Here is an 18508-nt window from a genome sequence, read left to right on the forward strand (position 1 = left end):
GGCCTTATTCGAGAGCGGAGCCCAGCGAATAGTCGGCCTCCAGCTCTTAGACTTCGGTGTTTTAAATCGCCGTCTCCCCTCTGGAGCGGGCGACGTTCTCCTTACCACCCGGTTTCCCAGTACACATTTCTCCGGGCCCCTCTTCCCTTTTGCAATCTGTGCCCGCGTTAGAGCCAGCCAATCCCTTCCCAAAATTAAAGGATAGGGTGCTGTTTCTAAAACTGCGACGGGTATAGGGATTTTTTCCCCGTCATACTCTATTGTTAAGGTTCTCAGAGGATATTCCCTGGATTCCCCATGAATGCATGTAATAGGAACCTCCTTAGTCCCTAAGCTCGGGGCTTCTCCCAGGTCATCCCAAAGTCGGGCTGATGCAACCGATTGCTCGGCCCCCGTATCAATAAGAGCAGACACCTCCCTGCCTGCCACTGAGACTACCTGTTGATATTCCTCGGGAATCCTAGCTCCCATTTCCTGGGTTGCTATAAGATCCTTTCGAACCCTACAGGCCCTTTGGGTATGCCCAGCCTTCCGACACTGATAACATGTGAGAGCCTTTCCTGAAACAGGTTCCCTAGGCTTGCCATACCCAGAGGTTTTTACCGCTTGCCCTTGTCCCATGGTTACCCTTGGTTTTTCCGGACTCTGGGCAGAGGTCGCTCGCTCCTCTTCGGCGGCGCCTTGGGCATCTAGAAACGCCTCTGCAACCTCCAGAGTCTGGACCAGGGTTTTACATCCTTGCCTCCGGACCCAACCCCTCAAATTTTTAGGGACTGATTCCAGGAACTGTTCCCTGATAATTTCTAGTACCAAAGCCCTGGGGTCTCCTAGCCAAGGATATAACCACCTTTCGGCAAGCTTAGATAGTTTTTGTACCAGCGCCTTAGGTCTCTCCTTCTCCAGCATTATAGTTGCCCTAAATCTCTGCCTATAATGCTCGGTAGTATATCCCAGGTACTCTAAAATATGGCTTTTGACGGCCTGATAGTCATTAGCTAGCTCCGGGGATAAGGTCTGGAAAGCTGATAGGGTTTCCCCTGCTAAGCAAGGTAAAAGCCTCACAGCCCACTGACCCTGTGGCCAACCAGCAGCAGTAGCTACCCTCTCAAAGGCAGACAGAAACTCATCCGGAGCATCTGCCGGTGTTATCTTGCATAGATTTAGCATAGCGAGGGGGTTAGCTGCTCCTGCAGTTTGCTGAGTAGGGCTCAGTCCTGGCTCACTGCCTGGGGTAGGCGAGGGCCTCTGTAAAATTTGAGACAGTACCTTAGTCTGTTCTCCCATCGCCAATACCATTTCATCGTGCTGTCTCCTCGACAGCTCCTGCGACCGGTACCACAAGTCCTGGTTGGTCTTTAATACGGCCTGCAGGTCTTCACTTTGTTTCTGTCTTTCGTTGGCTAAGAAAGCCATCAGCTGCTGTTGATCCATCCTGCTTCCGTGCCTGGAACAGAAACAAATAGAGAAATACACCAAGTGCGGTACTTCACACCAACACCTATATCTCCCTCACCAACCCCCTTTGTTGAGGTACTCTTACCAGAGAGTTTGGTGAGTCTGCGCCTTTGGTATTAGGCCTCCTTGGCCTCCAGTCGCTTGTCTGCGTATCTGTCCTCTTAACCCTGGTTGTAGTCCCTCCGGTCTCTCTCCGACACAGGACCACCGCAGGTAAGGTCAGGCTCCTCCGACTGCACGCTCAATGCTACTTCCGCTCAGCCACCAGGATATCCTCAGAAGACTTCACTCGTACAGATGACGCGGACCGAAGAGTCTGGAACCAGTTGCTCCAGGGCAGGAACCAAACAAACAAACTAAAACAATAAACCAAAAAAACCCCCAAAAAGCCAAAACTTTTTTTTTTTTATTTCCAAAGTTCACCAACCGTCCAGCAGGAGGCGCTACATCCCACTCCTGATACCAATTGTGACATTACCGGAACCGTGGATACGCTTGGCTCCGGTCAGCGTCCAGAATAGCCCAAGTCTGACGTGCTTCCAAAGAAAGTTGGAAGTCCTGCTGGTCACACCATTCAATGTGAATATAAAAGATTCAAAAGAGTCAGTTTCCAATATAAATCAAGTCCCACTTTATTGTGGCAATGAAACTGGAACAGGCTTCAGTTCATGCTTTCCCAAAACCATAAGTAAATATCACAAACACAAAAAGGTGAGTTGCAAACAAGACTCCTGCACCTCACACCGTTCTTGCAGGTACTTCAGGTAAGTAGAAGTGTGCAATCTTAAATGTTTCCGCCCTTGGCAAGCAGGCAGTCCACAACAGTTACACTTCTTCTATAATGCAAAACAATGCGGTGTCCAAGCCTTTGTTAATGAGCGGCTTGGCCCCAGCCAACTTAATGGGAGTTGGTGGGGGAAGGGAAGTAGCCGAATCCACAAACTTTCTCTGTAAAAACAGAATGCCACAAATGGCCCCGCTGTCCCAACCTAGGATGACATGTGGATTCTTCCCCAACAAGCTACCTCCTCCAGCCCACAATTCAAAACCCAAAGTCTTTCTTGCATTCAAAAAAAAAACAAACCAAAAATGTAAACTTAAACAGTCCAGCACACTTCAACCCAAAACCCAAGGTTTTTACTTTCAGGTACCTAATAAGAAGCTTAGCACTGCTCCCTATCCTGACTCAGGTGCAAACAGTTCCCCTGAAAGGAACCTAAACAATGGCTAACCCGAGCATACAAACAAAACCCACCCAGCATTGAAACTTAACTTTCTTCCATAGGACTGACTTCAGTCATGCTGGCAGTTTCAAGGCATTCCATAGGCTCCGGTTCTGCTGGCTGGTTAGCTTCAGGGTCAGTGGCTGGATCTCCCATCTCAATGTCTTGAGGGAGTTGAGGTTCAGGAGCACGGTCCTGCACACCTCCTTCCCGGGCTGGCCCAGGGCAGACTGCCTGCTTCCTTCTCAGAGCAGCTTCTAATGCATTAAGGCGGCCACGCCCTGTTCTTAGAGGGGGAAGGGCAATCTGCAGCTTCTGCCTAGCTTTACCAGAACTTCTAATCAGCTCCTGCAGCTGGGAGCTGACAGGAGGAGGAGTAGAAGGATTCTGTGGCTGTTCCAGGCTCTTACTCTCATAATCCTCCCCTCCCCAGGGATCAGAAATCTGGGTTTTAAAGGGCCATACTGGGCTTTCCCTATTCTTTGACTCTAGCCTATCACAATGATCAGCTCTTTTGATGGCAAGGCTAGGTTTAGCAAGAGCCTTACTTGACACAAGCCGAGCTTCAGGGCTGGGGTTGTGACACCGTGCTCCAATTTATTGAGTAACGTAATCTTATTTGTACTCTAACTGTAATCTATTTGTTATATCACATAGTAATGTACAGTCAATTTAATATCCAATTTGCAAGTTCTTCCGGAATTAATCCAGCTACCTCTCCTCCCTTGTAACCAAAAAAAACCTGTTGTAACTTCACTGGAAATGTCCAGTTAGCTCTTTTGTAATCCGCCTTGAACTGCAAGGTATAGGCGGAATAGAAGTCCCTAATGTAATGTAATGTAAGTAAGCACTTATCTAAGCATCATAAACAAAAATATTCCAAGTACAGTATTACTAAAATACAAACATTACTTAATAAAACCAACATAACCAGTGCTAATAACATGTTCAATAAGTAAAACAGAGTGGCTGTAGTCCCTTCGAAATCAGGGAACCACTGCACCGTAATGACATCAAAAATAATTGCTAAACTAGTTCACCAAGCACAGTCAATTGGGGTCCTGTGGGTGAAGCACATGGGTGTTCAAATAGTTGGCTGCCTCCAATGAAGAATCAAAAGTGTGCCAGTGGTCTTGATAGTGTATGCGCAAAACTGCAGGATAAATAAACACAAACCGCATCTTTTTCTCTGCCAAGGTGCAGCTAAGCGGGTAAAACAATTTTCTTTTTATGGTCAATGCCGCAGAATAATCCTGAAAAATTCGTACTTCTGAGTCCTCAAATTTCAAGTCCCGAAGCTGCTTGTATTTTAGCAGTATTTCAACCTTATGATTATAATTCAGCAGTTTGGCAATGACCATCCTCGGGCGCGCCTCCCGAGTTTGTTCCCTGCCCAAACGGTGTGCTCATTCCAGGCGTAAGGGGCCCATGCCTTCCCGCATGGGAAAGGTTTCTGCCAGCCATGTTTCCATGGTTTATAATAATGCTGACCTGGACACCGTTTTAGGAATACCAAGGAAATGAAGATTAGATCTGCGGGAATGATTTTCCAAATCATCAAGTCGATCAGTTTGAGCACGAGTAAGGTCCCGCAGATCCTGAAGAGTTTTGTCCTGGGCCCCCTGAGCGTCATCCAGCCTGGAGACGTGGGTTTCTAAGTCAGTAGTTTGGCAATTAGTGTCTGCAATCATATTTTCCAGCCACAACAACTGTTCTGAGAGGTGGTCAATACCAGGCTGCATCGCAACTGTTACCGCCTGTGTAATGTCCCGCAGGGCATCTGGAGCAAGCTGACTGTGGCTGGGGTTCCCGGCGCCATTTTGTCTGCAACAGGCTGTTGACGATCGCGGTCTTTTTTAGCGGTGCGCGTAGCCATCTAGAGCACTGGCGAGGTAAGGTATTTGTCCATGCACCTGTAAAAAATAATTAGCTACCTCCCGGTGGGCTCGTACATGGTACAAGGCAGCTATGCAGAGCAATTGGTGGCTCGGGACCCGGGAGCTCAGGCAACACACGTCTGCCTCAGCTTACTGCATCACGTGATCCATCTAGATTTCTCTTAGTTCAATATTTAATATTATTTTCTGATTCTAGATCCTCTGTGTTCATCCCACCCTTCTTTGAACTCAGTCACCGTTTTCCTCTCCACCACCTCTCTTGGGAGCGCATTCCAGGCATTCATCTTCCTCTCTGTAAAGTAGAATTTTCTAACATTGCTCTTTAATCTACCACCCCTCAACCTCAAATTATGTCTTCTGGTTTTACCATTTTCCTTTCTCTGGAAAAGATTTTGTTCTACATTAATACCCTTCAAGTATTCGAATGTCTGAATTAGAGAATGACATGGGGAGCGATCCCCGCAGGGAGCCGCGGCGTGGCTGCGGGTTATGGAGACTCCATAGCCAAATCGCCGCAGACACGGGGACAAAAGTTTTTACTGCCCGCAAAAAAGGTGAAAAGATTTGTCCCCGCAGGCAAATGTACCCCCTTCTATGTACCGCTATTTACCTTGTCTTCACCGTGTGTCTTTGGTTCGGGACCGGGTGTTAGATTTTTTCCGGCGGCCATGTTTGTCTCCGCCATGTGGTCTGTCTCCTCCAACTCTCTACCCGACTTGCACGTTGCCGCATTGACTCCGCCCCCTAATATACAGGCTCTTCATTGGTCAGTTCTTTTTGCTCGATTGGATTCACTCATTTAACTGGGAGGAGCTGAAAGCCTGAAAACTTTGTCAGGTACAAGTAAGTGTTCTCCCTGGCTGATTTAGATGACCGCCCGGCTAATCCTGCTGCTGCCGCTGATGCTCCTTCCCGGGCTGACTCGCCGCCGAAAATTTTGTTTGACGCCTGCCTTTTTTTTTTTTTTTGCCAGCATGCTTTTACTTGCTTTGGGCATTCCTTGTTGCCGGGACCTGCCTACTTTCTGTTTCCGCGAAGGCAGGACCCGGCAGCGAGGAAAGCCCGAAGCAAGTAAAAGCAGCAAGTTGTAAGCTTCCCTCCGGGCCGGGGCTCTATCGTGTGCGTGCCGGCTTCCCTTCTCTCCCCCCCCCCCCGGGACGCTACTTCTGGTTTCGGAGGGAAGAGAAGGGAAGCCAGCACGCACACAATAGAGCCCCGGAGGGAAGCTTACAACTTGCTGCTTTTACTTGCTTCGGGCCTTCCTCGCTGCTGGGTCCTGCCTTCGCGGAAACAGAAAGTAGGCAGGTCCCAGCAACGAGGAAGGCCCGAAGCAAGTAAAAGCAGCAAGTGTAGTGGTATACCATTTGAGAAAACCAAACGCATGGACATCGGACCCGATTCTGCTTGCTCTTTTAAAGCTCTGATCCAAGCAACCTTGGTGCCTATTGTGGAAGATAAAGTGGTCAGCCAGGAAGAATGAAATCAAGAAAGTTCAAGTTTAGTCAAGCTGTGATTTGAACTTTATAGGCATTTGTTTTTCATCCTTTAACTGGCAGGCAGAAGAATGCTCCATTTATTAATCTTGCAAAGTCCGATACAGGAAAAGCTAGAAGTGCATCGGGATTTAAGGAGCTTGGGGTATGCAAATCCACTTAATGCAGAAATTACAGTAAAACGAAATCACTTTTCTATTTCACTGCAGCTCTATGAGGATCTTTTGCCCTTAGCTATAGTCAAATGATGTTTATTTCATTTAAGTTAAGGGAAAACAATATTTTTCTGAGTATCCTTTAAATAATGTTTCACAAATTAATTCAGCCTGTTTTAAGGCTGGGTTTTGTTTTTCACATTATTGCTTCTGTTTTTATAATCCTTAAAAAAAAATAAGGGGCAATTCTCCAAGTGGGTTCTTCCTCGTAGGCACCCTGAGACTGTACAGGGAATGCCTATTCTATAGCAGTGAATGGGCTCCCAGAGGTTCCTTTACAGAATGGTAGCATATAGCCTTAGATTCAGGCGCCTTACAGTTAAAGCAGCCATAGAGCTGACGTAACTAAGCATGTCCACTTGTGGGAGAAATGATTTTATTTTCAGTTTACTGATCAAAATGTGTCTGTTTTGAGAATTTATATCTGCTGTCTATATTTTGCACTATGGCCCCCTTTTACTAAATCGCAATAGCGGTTTTTAGCACAGGGAGCCTATGAGCATCGAAAGCAGTGCAGGGCATTCAGCGCATCTCCCTGCGCTAAAAACCGCTATTGCGATTTAGTAAAAGGGGAGGGGGTATATTTGTCTATTTTTGTATAGTTGTTCCTGAAGTGACATTGCATAAAATCATCTGCCTTGACCTCTTTGAAAACCTGTGGAATATATATGGGGTGGGGGAAGATTAGTGATAGATAAATTGTATGAAAAATGACTATTTTCAATTTAGTGATCAAAATGTGTCAGTTTTGAGAATTTATATCAGTTATCTATATTTTGCTTTATATTTGTCTATTTTTCTATAGTTGTTTCTGAAGTGACATTGCATATTTTAGTCATCTGTCTTGACCTCTTTGAAAAATGAAACAAATATTAATTAATATTTTCTCTGCATACAGTGTGCTTTGTGTTTCTTTTAATTTTGTGGTTACCATAATGAATTGCATTACAATTAGTACTATTTACTATTATGATGGGGATGGGGGTCAGGGGTGGAGATTGGCCTGGGAAACTTGGTTGAGAGAAACACAGTAGCGATTCTCCCTTGGCAAATGCACCAAAGTCCATTTGCTGTGGCACAATTGCACGAATGCATGCCCTTAAAAATCAGATTTCATGGTAGCAGGTTTGCATTTTAACCCACTTGTGCAGATGATTTGTTGTTCATCCACGGGTTAAAAAATAAGGACAATAAAAAGTACAGGTTGTGTTTTGTTTTTGTATAGTTAACTAAGTTGTAAAGTTGTAAAGAATGTTTCCTTTTTACGTTAATAAAGATAAGTATATAAAATCATACCTGTTTGAGGCTTTTATGCATGCTGCGGTGACGGTGACGGGGCGGTGAATGGGATGGCAGTGGCGGTGACGGGGCGGTGAAGGGAATGGCGGTGACGGGGCGGTGCAGAGGATAGTCGGCCGGGGACGGGGTGGTAACGGGGACAAATTTTTTCCCCGTGTCATTCTCTAGTCTGAATCCTATCTCCCCTGTCCCTCCTTTTCTCTAGGGTATACATATTCAGGGATTCCAGTCTCTCCTCATACGTCTTCTGGCGCAAGCCTCCTATCATTTTTGTCGCCCTCCTCTCCGCTTTAAGTTTTCTTACGTCCTTCGCCAGATACAGTCTCCAAAACTGAACACAATACTCCAAGTGAGGTCTCACCAATGACCTGTACAGGGGCATCAACACCTTCTTCCGGCTATGCTTCTCTTTATATAGCCCAGCATCCTTCTGGCAGCAGCCACTGCCTTGTCACACTGTTTTTTCGCCTTTAGATCTTTGGACACAATCACCCCAAGGTCCCTCTCCCAGTCCGTGCATATCAGCTTCTCACCTCCCAGCATATATGGTTCCTTCGATTATTAATCCCCAAATGCATTACTTGGCATTTCTTTGCAATGAATTTTAGTTGCCAGGCATTAGTCCATTCCTCTAACTTTTGCAGATCCTTTTTCATATTTTCCACGCCCTCTTCGGTGTCTACTCTGTTACAAATCTTGGTATCATCTGCAAAAAGGCATACTTTTCCTTCAAACCCTTCAGCAATGTCACTCACAAACATATTGAACAGGATCGGCTCCAGCACCGAACCCTGAGGGACTCCATTACTCACCTTTCCTTCCTCCGAGCAACTTCCATTAACCAACACCCTCTGGTGTCTGTCCAACAGCCAGTTTCTAACGCAGTTCACCACTTTGGGTCCTAACTTCAGCCCTTCAAGTTTGTTCAACAGCCTCCTATGAGGAACTGTATCAAAGGCTTTGCTGAAATCTAAGTAAATTACATCTAGCATATGTCCTCGGTCCAGCTCTCCGGTCACCCAATCAAAAAATTCAATCAGGTTCGTTTGTCACGATTTACCTTTTGTAAAGCCATGTTGCCTCGGATCCTGTAACCCTTTCGATTCAAGGAAGCACACTATCCTTTCTTTCAGCAACACTTCCATTATTTTTCCAACAACCGAAGTGAGGCTCACCGGCCTGTAGTTTCCTGCTTCATCCCTGTGACCACTTTTGTGAATAGGGACCACATCCACTCTCCTCCAATCCCCAGGAACCACTCCCGTCTCCAGAGATTTGTTGAACAAGTCTTTAATAGGACCCGCCAGAACCTCTATGAGCTCCCTCAGTGGATCCCATCTGGTCCCATCTGGTTCTTCTTCATCCAGAGAGTGGTAGAAAACTGGAACACTGTTCTGGAGTCTGTCATAGAGGAAAACACCCTCCTGGGATTCAAGACAAATTTAGACAAGTTCCTGCTGAACCAGAACGTACGCAGGTAGGGCTAGTCTCAGTTAGGGCGCTGGTCTTTGACCAGAGGGCTGCCGTGTGAGTGGACTGCTGGGCACGATGGACCACTGGGCTGACCCAGCAATTCTTATGTTCTTATGAGTGGGGTTTAAATACCTGGAAAAGCAAATAATACACATTAAATTTATAGTGTTGGAATGGACCACAAAGTGGAGGGGGGATGAGGGGTTCTCTCATTAGGTTAGGGGAGGTAGGTAGATTGGGGGTGGACGGGGGTGGGGGATAAAATTTAAAAAATGGTTTCCATGTTAGTGTGGGAACTGTGCAGATGTTTTGTGTCTGGTATTATTAGACTTCCCTTGGGGGGAGGGAGGTTGCACTGTGTTACCTTCTTTCCCTCTTTATCGGTTGTGGTTTCATCCCTTCCGGAAGGGGTAGCATTGTATAATGAAATGTTTTCTCTGGTTTACAATGTTATTCCTGTTTCTTGTTTTCTCCTTGTTGTTTCCTCACTGATGTGAAACTTTTAAAAAGATTTATAGTGTATGTTCTTTTTGTGCTACCTTTTTAATTTACAGGAGATGAAATCCAGCCTTCCTGATTTCTTCCATAATTATCTGCAGAAAAAGTATGGTGATTCTGCAACTGAATGGGCTTACAGCATCCATGAAAGCTGCCGTCTATGTAGAACAGACAACTTCCTGCACCTCTTTTACAAGATCCTGACAAAACAGGTGAGTAATTATATAAACTACTGTGTGAAGGAAAAAAATGTTATAGAAACCTGCCCAGAATAGAGAAGATGAGTTAACACAGTGCTGATTACATGGGATTCTCTATCTCTGTTTTTTGGACTATTATCATTTAGTTGCATAGTGGAGAAGTTGTATTTGATCTCTGGGAGAATGCACCAATGGCTTCTGCAGGGCCTAGCTGAGAAATATAACAATAATAGTCATCAGGGCCAAGGTAAAGGACAATGAATTAAATTATTAGCTCTTATAAATACTGTTTGTAGAAAGAATCCTTGTAGCTTTCCATTTGGAGGTTATACCATCTTCCTATTTTCCCCTTCTTTCCTTTGGAAGACAAATGAAAACAGAACCCAAGGTAAGAGAAGGGATAGGGATATTCTTAGTGTACATGAATATAACTCTCCTTGAGCTACTACTGAAAAAGTGTGAGTTAAATAAAAAATGAATAAAGATATGGTTAGAGGTGAAATTGTGACATCTATCCACAATAGAAAGACATCAGAGCATAGAAACATGACAGCAGATAAAGGCCAAATGAGACATAATCTTTGGCTCTACCAGGATACTATTCCGTGCATCTACCACTCTTTCTGTAGAAAAAGTATTTTCTTAGATTACTCCTGAGCCTATCACCTCTTATTTTCATCCCATGCCATCTCATTCTGGAGTTTCCTTTCAATTGAAAGAGATTTGCCTCATGCGTATGGATGGAACCAGGTTGCTGGGGCTAACGTTTAAAAACGAGATAGAGTAGCTTTTAAACTGAGATGCGGGGTAAAGCCAACAGGAGCAGATGGTTCAGTGTGATGTATCCTTGAAGGATACTATTGAAACAGGATATTTAGGGAGTCCTGGTAGAGAGGTTCCAATAATGGTGAAAGAAAGCCAGGAGGATTTAAGAGGAAGGCAGAGTAAAAGACTCAAATTTTCCCTGTTTTCTCAGTACTGTAGTTTCAAGGAAAAAATACAATTTGAATTGTCTGTATACAAAAGCTAGAACCTTAAAAAATAAAATAGGAGAGTTAGAGTATATAGCACCGAATGAGATGGTAGATATAATAGCATCTTGGAGATCTGGTGGAAGGAGGACAATCAATGGGACATGGTATTACCTGGGTACAAATTAGATTGCATGGATAGAGTAGATCAAATTGGAGGAGGAGGTTGAGCTATATGTTAAAGATGGAATTGAATCAAATATAAATATAAATGAAGAAATATAAAGGTAGGGTTATACTACCATCTCCCGGGGCAAAATGAGCAGAAATGAAGAAATGTTTTCAGAGATTAGGAAAGCTGAAGAATTGAGCAACAGTATAATAATGGGTGCTTTCAATTACCAAAAATAATGGATGAGATAAATATCACATATACATAAAAATTTTTATCTCCTTCAGTTGAAGTAGAAAGTGAGCAACACACAAAGCAAGGTGGAGAAAAAAGCCTCACAACCAGTCAAGGAACTCATCAAAACAGCAAAAGTTGTTAAACAAGTGTGTCCTTAGTTCATCATAAGCAAAAAAAAAAAACCCCTCCACCACCACCAGTGTTAGTTCACTTTCTATCCAACAGCCGGAATGGCAAAAATAGAAAAGCATAGGAAGAAAAATTTATCACTTAGAGATGTTAGGCAACACGGTAAAGCAAGTACTGAATTAAATTAAATACAGCCCAAAACAGCTATGAAGGAACAAATGTTCAGCAACATAGAAAAAGAGTCCCAAATACTTAGCTTTTACAAGTTCAATTAATCCAAAGCTGAAAAAAATATATGAAAGGGCTATCTAGATTAAGTCATTCATGTCCATTCCAATGGGCTCACGTTAAAGCACCGTGCAAATGTGCATTGACCAATTATAAATCCCTATGGGAGTACCCCATTTTGCTTGTGCGAACCCTAACCCCAGAAAAACAGTTCGTTTTCCATATACTTCAGCCAGCTCTAGCAGCAGTGAAGATAGTAGAACAGACGGTATAGAAGATGCCACAGATGGGGATCAAGGCTGCCGCTGAGGCACATGGAAGCAGAGAGGCAAAGGGTACCGGAATTCTGGGCAGAAATTCAACATGCAATCCCAGGAGCGTCACAATCTGTAATAATCAATATTTCTTCTCTATCCCTTTCTGAAAGTAAGGAGAAGCTTCTAACTAAAGGACTTTCCTTCGTACCCTCCACAGTGTATGACCCTTTCCATTTTTGAGTGGACTTTAACCTTTTTATAAGGAAGCTGCAGCTTCATCTTTTCTTTGATAGTCAAGAGGCTACATCAGTACAGGATAGATCTATAATTCATGAATGTACTCCTGGAGCTTTAGATCCTCTGTTAAGAACTTTTAAGACCTGGGTCTTTAAAGAGGTAGAGAAACAGGAGGTTTGTCTCCCTTTTAAACAGTCCAATTTCAGTCGGGATGAAAGGATGGCTCTGAAGGCTTTAAAAATTGATACATCTATTGTCATTTGGAAGGCTGATAAAGGTGGAGCGGTGGTTCTTCAGGATGTGATGGAATATGAACAGGAAACTGTTAATCAATTATCAGACTGAAAGGTCACTTTGGTCAGCCACAAAACCTCAGAGACATATATTACATTACATTAGAGATTTCTATTCCGCCATTACCTTACGGTTCAAGGCGGATTACAAAAGAGATAAAAAATGGAGGGTTACAATGGAAGAACATTTGTCCTTTCTAGAGAGGTAAAGAGTAGGTTATGTAGTTTCTGTGTTGCGGGAAGAGGGAGGGGGGAAGGATGGTAAGTTTGAAGTTAGGGCTGTTTCAGGAATTTCTTCAAGAATGTAGTTTTTATTTCTTTTCTGAACGTCTTGTATTCTGGTGTCGTTATCAGTAGATTAGAGATTTGGTTATCTAGTTTAGCTGCTTGAGTGGCCAGGAGGCCATCGTATAGTTTTTTTTTCCGTTTTACTTCTTTGATCGAGGGGTGTGTGAATGGGGTGTGTGTTTTTCTATGTCTGATTGAGGTGGTTTGGATGAGACGGTTGTTCAGGTAGGTTGGGCTGTCTCCATTTAAGGCTTTAAATAACATACAGTAGAATTTAAATAGTATTCTTTCTTGGATTAGTAGCCAATGTGAGTTGATGTATGCTTCTGTAATATGGTCGTGTTTTCTCAATGAGTAGATGAGTCTCAGAGCTGTATTTTGGGTTGTTTGTAGTTGTTTAGTCATTGTAGCAGGGCAGGGGAGGTAGAGGATGTTGCAGTAATCTAGTAGATTTAGGATTAGGGATTGTACTATAAACTGGAATTGTGTGTTTTCGAAGAATTTCCTGACTTATCTTAGGTTTCTCATCACTGAGAAGGATTTCTGTATTGTTTTATTTATTTGCGGTTGCATGGTGCAGCATCGGTCTTTAGTCATTCCTAGCAGTTTTATGGTAGCTTGAATGGGATAGTTGATTGTGTTAATTTCTAAATTGGTTATGGTTGGGACTTGTCATTTTCGAGGAGGATGAATTTAGTTTTGTCTGTGTTGAATTTCAGTTTGTGATCTTTCATCCAGGTTGCTACTGTTTCTAGAGTTCGGTGTAGTGTGTTTGTCATGGCGGTCTTTGGTTGATCAAAAGGTATGAGAATGGTAATGTCATCTGCATAACTGGAGGTGGTGATGCCTAGATTATCTAGGTATGTTCCGAGAGATGCAGTGTATAGGTTGAAGAGAGTATAGGTTCTTTATTCAGCAATTGCAGAACAGACTTCCAAGCACTAAATTGGCAGCTTTTAGAAGTGCAGAGAACAGGAAGTACAGTGACATTTATTCATTTCCTGACTAGACATCAGCTTGCTAGCTAAAAGTTCTTATTTATTGTTTTTCTAACATCTCTCACACGCCTGCATTTACTATTGGGTCAAGGGGGTCAAGGGGGTCAAGGGGTTCTGCTCCTACTGTCCTATGGGGAGCATTTCTACCTTTTTAAGCCTTGCAGTTTCAGTGTTACATGTCCAGGAGGGCAAAATACATATATGACAATGCCTTCAACACAAACAGGATGCGGTTATAGCACATAGCTTGTAGCTCAGCAGAATGAAATGAGAGAAGTCTAATAAGTAAGATTAAACACAAAGCAGCCTTTAAGTCAAGGAAAAACTCAAGATCATGTCAAGGTCCTTCAGGACAATTCCACATATATCCCCTTAGATGATAATTTTAAGCAGATTTTGTTCTTGGCTAATGAGGGCAAATGACTGGGCTTTCTTATGTACTTAGACTATCAATATTGTTACCTGCTGAGCCCACAAGGAGAGTGTGGGGGACCGCCGACAAGTGGCAGCACGAACCCTGGTGTGGCTTCCAAAGGGGGGAGACCCTACAAAGCAAAACAGTTCTCTGGTTTAATACTAAAAAAACCCAAAATGCTTCAAACAAATGCAATAGGTTTAATCCACAGTGAAAAAACAAAACTATTTCACTGCCTTTTACCCAACAAGCAAACAGTTCACAAAAGCCAGTTTGTATTCCCCAAAACTCAGGTACTTCTTCCAGTTAAGTAACATCAAGTTTAAAATCATGTCCTGGGCAGCTTCATACAGGTCCAAACAAGGAAAAAAACCAAAAAACACAATTTCACTCTTCTTCCTAGAGACCTGGGCTTCAGTTAAGTCAGTCCTGCTCTTCACCAGGCTCTTGCAGTTTTGAAAGAAAAAAACTTATAGAAACATTTCAATACTATTGCCTCTCTAGGCCATGGCAGCTTTCCAGTTCCTGTTACAGAATTTCTGGGTTCACTCTTATTACAGCTTTTAACAAGCACCCACAAAATTCCCAACCTGAGGTATTCTATGAACCCTCCCCACAATTCTGGAAGGAACTCTGTTGCCATAATCCACCTCTGTCTCAATGCAGCAATTAAAAAAAAACAACACACCAGCTTTCCTAGAGCTCAGTCCCAGCTGGTGTACAGCAACTCAGTCAGGGCTGTGCACAATTCTAACCCTGCTTCAACCCTGCTGTGCAACAACATAAAAAGAAACTTCCTGTATGCAGTTCTTGGTAGCTACTTCATTTAGCCAACTGTCCCAACAGCAAAATATCAAAAAAAAAAAAAAAAAAAGGCAAAATAAATTACTGGCAAGAAACTGCCAAACTCACATCCATTTGCTTTGTGATCTCTCCAGGCATTTCAAATGCTGTTATGTCCATGGTTTCCTCTGGGGCTTCCAGTTCTGTAGTATCCTGGGGTGCTGGGCCTTCCCATTTCATGGGCTCCTGCTTGGTGCTTTGCCCTTGCCTGGCCAGAAGAGTCCTATCTGCCAGGTCTTCCTGAGCTGCCTTCCTCATACCCTTTGAGAGCTGTTTTAAGCTGTTAAAGCCACTCCCTAGCTTATGTGGCTAGGGCATAGGCTTATCTGCTCTCTGGCTCCCTTAGTTCAGTAGATATATAGCAGCTTGGGAACTGTCTGAACTTTCGCTGGGAACTTGTTCTCCTGATAGGCTCTGGCTCTAGGATGAGTTCTGGGTCAGAGTCAAGCTCATTCCCTTCAGGATAGGCAGCCCTGACTTATGCAGCCTCTGAGACTCTACATCCAACTGGTTTCCTGCCTCTGGGAATTGGGTTAGCATAACAGGTTCATCCCTGGGGATGGAAATGTCACAATATTTATGCTATAGGAAATTCAAGGTTCCCGTTTTTGCACTCTACCTAAGCTTCACAAAAGATTAGAAAAACTCCCAGGAAGAGCCATAGTCTCTGCCAGAGACTCCCTCCTAGAATGCAGCTATACTATCATTGATTAATTTCTTGCGCTTCTTATTCCCCAAATTTGGTCTTTTGCCCAGGACACCACACACATGCTTCGTATATTGGCCCAGTGATACTAGCAACTCTAGAAATCTCATCTCTGTATACTAATATCCCTCAAGAAGAAGCTATTAGTATATTGAGTGATATCTTCTATAATAGACCTTGTACTCAGCTTATTCCAGCTGACTTCCTTATTTCTTTGACTACATTGGCATTGACCAAGAATTACTTCTTGTACAAAGATTGGGAGTTTTTTTCCAGAAGGAGTAGCAATGGGGCAATGTTTGCTCCCTTAATTGACAAACTTTTTATGTTCCATTTTGAGGAGCATTGGATTTATTGGTCCCCAGAATTTTGAAAGGTTTTAGGATGGTGGAGGTATATTGACGATATCCTGTTCTTATCCCAGGACAAGAAGGTAGCATATTCTCACATGTGGGTGACGTTATCCACAGAGCCCCAGTACTGACAGCTGCTAAAGTGTAAATGCACTTTAAAAGCTTTAGAAAGTTTGCAACTGCCCGATGCAGCTCATGCAGCTCCTCAATTCTTAGTTTTCCGTGGAGCTAAGAAGTCATGTTTCAATGTTCCTGCATGTAACTTTTTGCCTTCCCTTTCCTCTTGATGTTTTTTCTTAAATAAAAAGAAAAAATGGAAATAATATTTATTTTCTGTTAGCTTTCGGGCGTTTTTTCTTTCTACAGCGAGGCCTCTTTCACCTCAGCCTTTGGCTTTCGATTTGGCTGAGGCAGTTTTCCCTTCCATGGCCCGGCCATTAACCGGGTTTAAAAAGTGTGGCAGGTGCCAGCGCACTATTTCTCTCACTGACCCACACAAGTGGTATATACAGTGCCTAGGCATTGATCACCACATTGACACCTGCGCACGCTATTGAACTCTTAAAAAGTGCTCCATAAAAAGCCGCATTTTACAGCAGCAACGGCTCTTTGGTACTATAGAAGCACAGGTACCTTTTTCATCGACATTGAAGGCATCAGCACCGGTATCGCAGACTATAGCTCCATCTGGTAAGCCAGCTAAAAAGTCACCAACTTCCCAGACAGGATCGCAGGCCACTAAAGCATTGTAATGCCAAGTTTGTTAGGTAGTCAGCTCTTCACGGTATACAAAGAGACACACACGAGATATGACCTATACTTCTGCAACTGTTTTGTAAACAGCCAGTTTGCCCTTTGCAGATGCCTCTCCTACCTCCATCATTATGTCAGCATATCCCCTTGTCCTGCTCAATCTCCAAGCTATTAAGAAACAGTTCCCATTTTGAGTTCAGACCTTTGTCTTAGGTTGTACAGTCATCTGGGTGGAGAAACCCAGTATGCTACATCTTACCCATCTTTGAGTGATTGAGCAGTGCATAAGGGATGCAGGAAGCTTTTTCAGGAGGTTCAGGTTTAAAGATATTAAGATGCTATGAGTATGAGTAGGAGATCATATATTATGTCTGACCCTGGTATGCAATGCAATACGCCATGCTAAATGAACCCAATTAGCCCATTTAACAAGTATCAGAGAAGATCCTAGAAATTCATATAAAATTCTGTCAAAAAGTAGGGGGAACTTTGTGGGATATGAGTGGTCATTTTATGGCAAAGGAAAATCATAATAATACATAGCAAAATTTGTACAATAAATAAGATAACGATAGGGTGAATTAAAACATTAAAGACATGATTTGCAGTAGGCAAATGCCCAAAGAAAAGTTCCCAAACTGAGACATGTCCACCAGGACAACTGGAAGCAAACGACCAGGACCTGGAAGCTGAATTGAGGCAGGTATGCAAAAGCGGAAGTGTGGTGGTGATGGGTGACTTCAACTACCCTGGGATAGACTGGAAAACTGGACACTCAAATTGCATGAGAGAAACAAAATTCCTGGAGGTGGTGAGGGACTGTTTCATGGAGCAGCTGGTCAAGGAACCAACACGGGGAGATGCCACTCTTGACCTAATACTCAACGGGCTAGGGGGACCCGCAAAGGACGTGGTAGTACTAGAACCATTAGGAAACAGCGATCACAGCATGATCCAGTGCAAGATAGAAATGGGAGCATCAAAGGTGAAAAGAACTACAACAACAGCATTTAACTTTAGAAAAGGAAGTTACGAGGCCATGAGGAAAATGGTGGGAAAGAAACTCAGCAACAGCTCAAGGAAGATGGAGACCGTAGAGGGTACCTGGGCCCTACTTAAGGGCACGGTGCACGAAGCACAAAACCTGTATGTCCCCAGGTTCAGGAAAGGGTGCAAAAAAAAATCGAACCAAAAACCCGGCGTGGATAACAAATGCGGTGAAAAAGGCGATAAGAGACAAGAAAACATCATTTAGAAAATGGAAAAAGGACCAAACAAAGGACAACCAGAAGGAACACAAAAGGCACCAAAAGGACTGTCACCGAGAGGTTAGGAAAGCAAAAAGAGAATATGAGGAGAGGTTGGCGGGGGAAGCAAGAAACTTCAAACCATTCTTCAGGTATGTGAAGGGGAAACAACCAGCCAGGGAGGAAGTGGGACCGTTAGACGATGGAGACAGGAAGGGAGTAGTAAAGGACGAAAAAGAGATAGCTGACAGGTTAAACAAGTTCTTCTCGTCAGTCTTCACGAGAGAGGACACATCCAACATCCCAGAACCTGAGGAGCACATAAACGGAAACCCTGATGAGAAGCTAGTCCAACTAGAGGTAAACAAAGAGGATGTTCTCAGAAAGATAGACAGACTAAAGAGCGACAAATCACCAGGTCCGGACGGCATCCACCCAAGGGTATTAAAAGAACTGAGAAACAAAATAGCAGATACACTAAGCCAAATATGTAACCTATCCTTAAAAACTGGGGAGATCCCAGAAGACTGGAAAATAGCCAATGTCACGCCCATCTTTAAGAAGGGATCAAGGGGTGACCCAGGAAACTACAGGCCGGTGAGCTTGACCTCGGTTCCGGGAAAGATG

At 43.6% G+C, this 18508-nt stretch overlaps 1 protein-coding gene across 1 annotated transcript in view; it reads left to right on the forward strand.

Moving 5' to 3' along the window:
- Positions 1–18508, forward strand: part of TSNAXIP1 (translin associated factor X interacting protein 1) — a 1372321-nt gene that overhangs the window by 1087425 nt on the left and 266388 nt on the right. Inside the window, exon 12 of the mRNA XM_033941585.1 lies at positions 9611–9766. Within this exon, the coding sequence (XP_033797476.1) occupies positions 9611–9766 (156 nt within the window). The remainder of the gene's footprint in view (positions 1–9610; positions 9767–18508) is intronic.

This window comes from Geotrypetes seraphini, chromosome 4 (assembly GCF_902459505.1).
Source record: "Geotrypetes seraphini chromosome 4, aGeoSer1.1, whole genome shotgun sequence".
NCBI classification, from domain to species: Eukaryota; Metazoa; Chordata; class Amphibia; order Gymnophiona; family Dermophiidae; genus Geotrypetes; species Geotrypetes seraphini.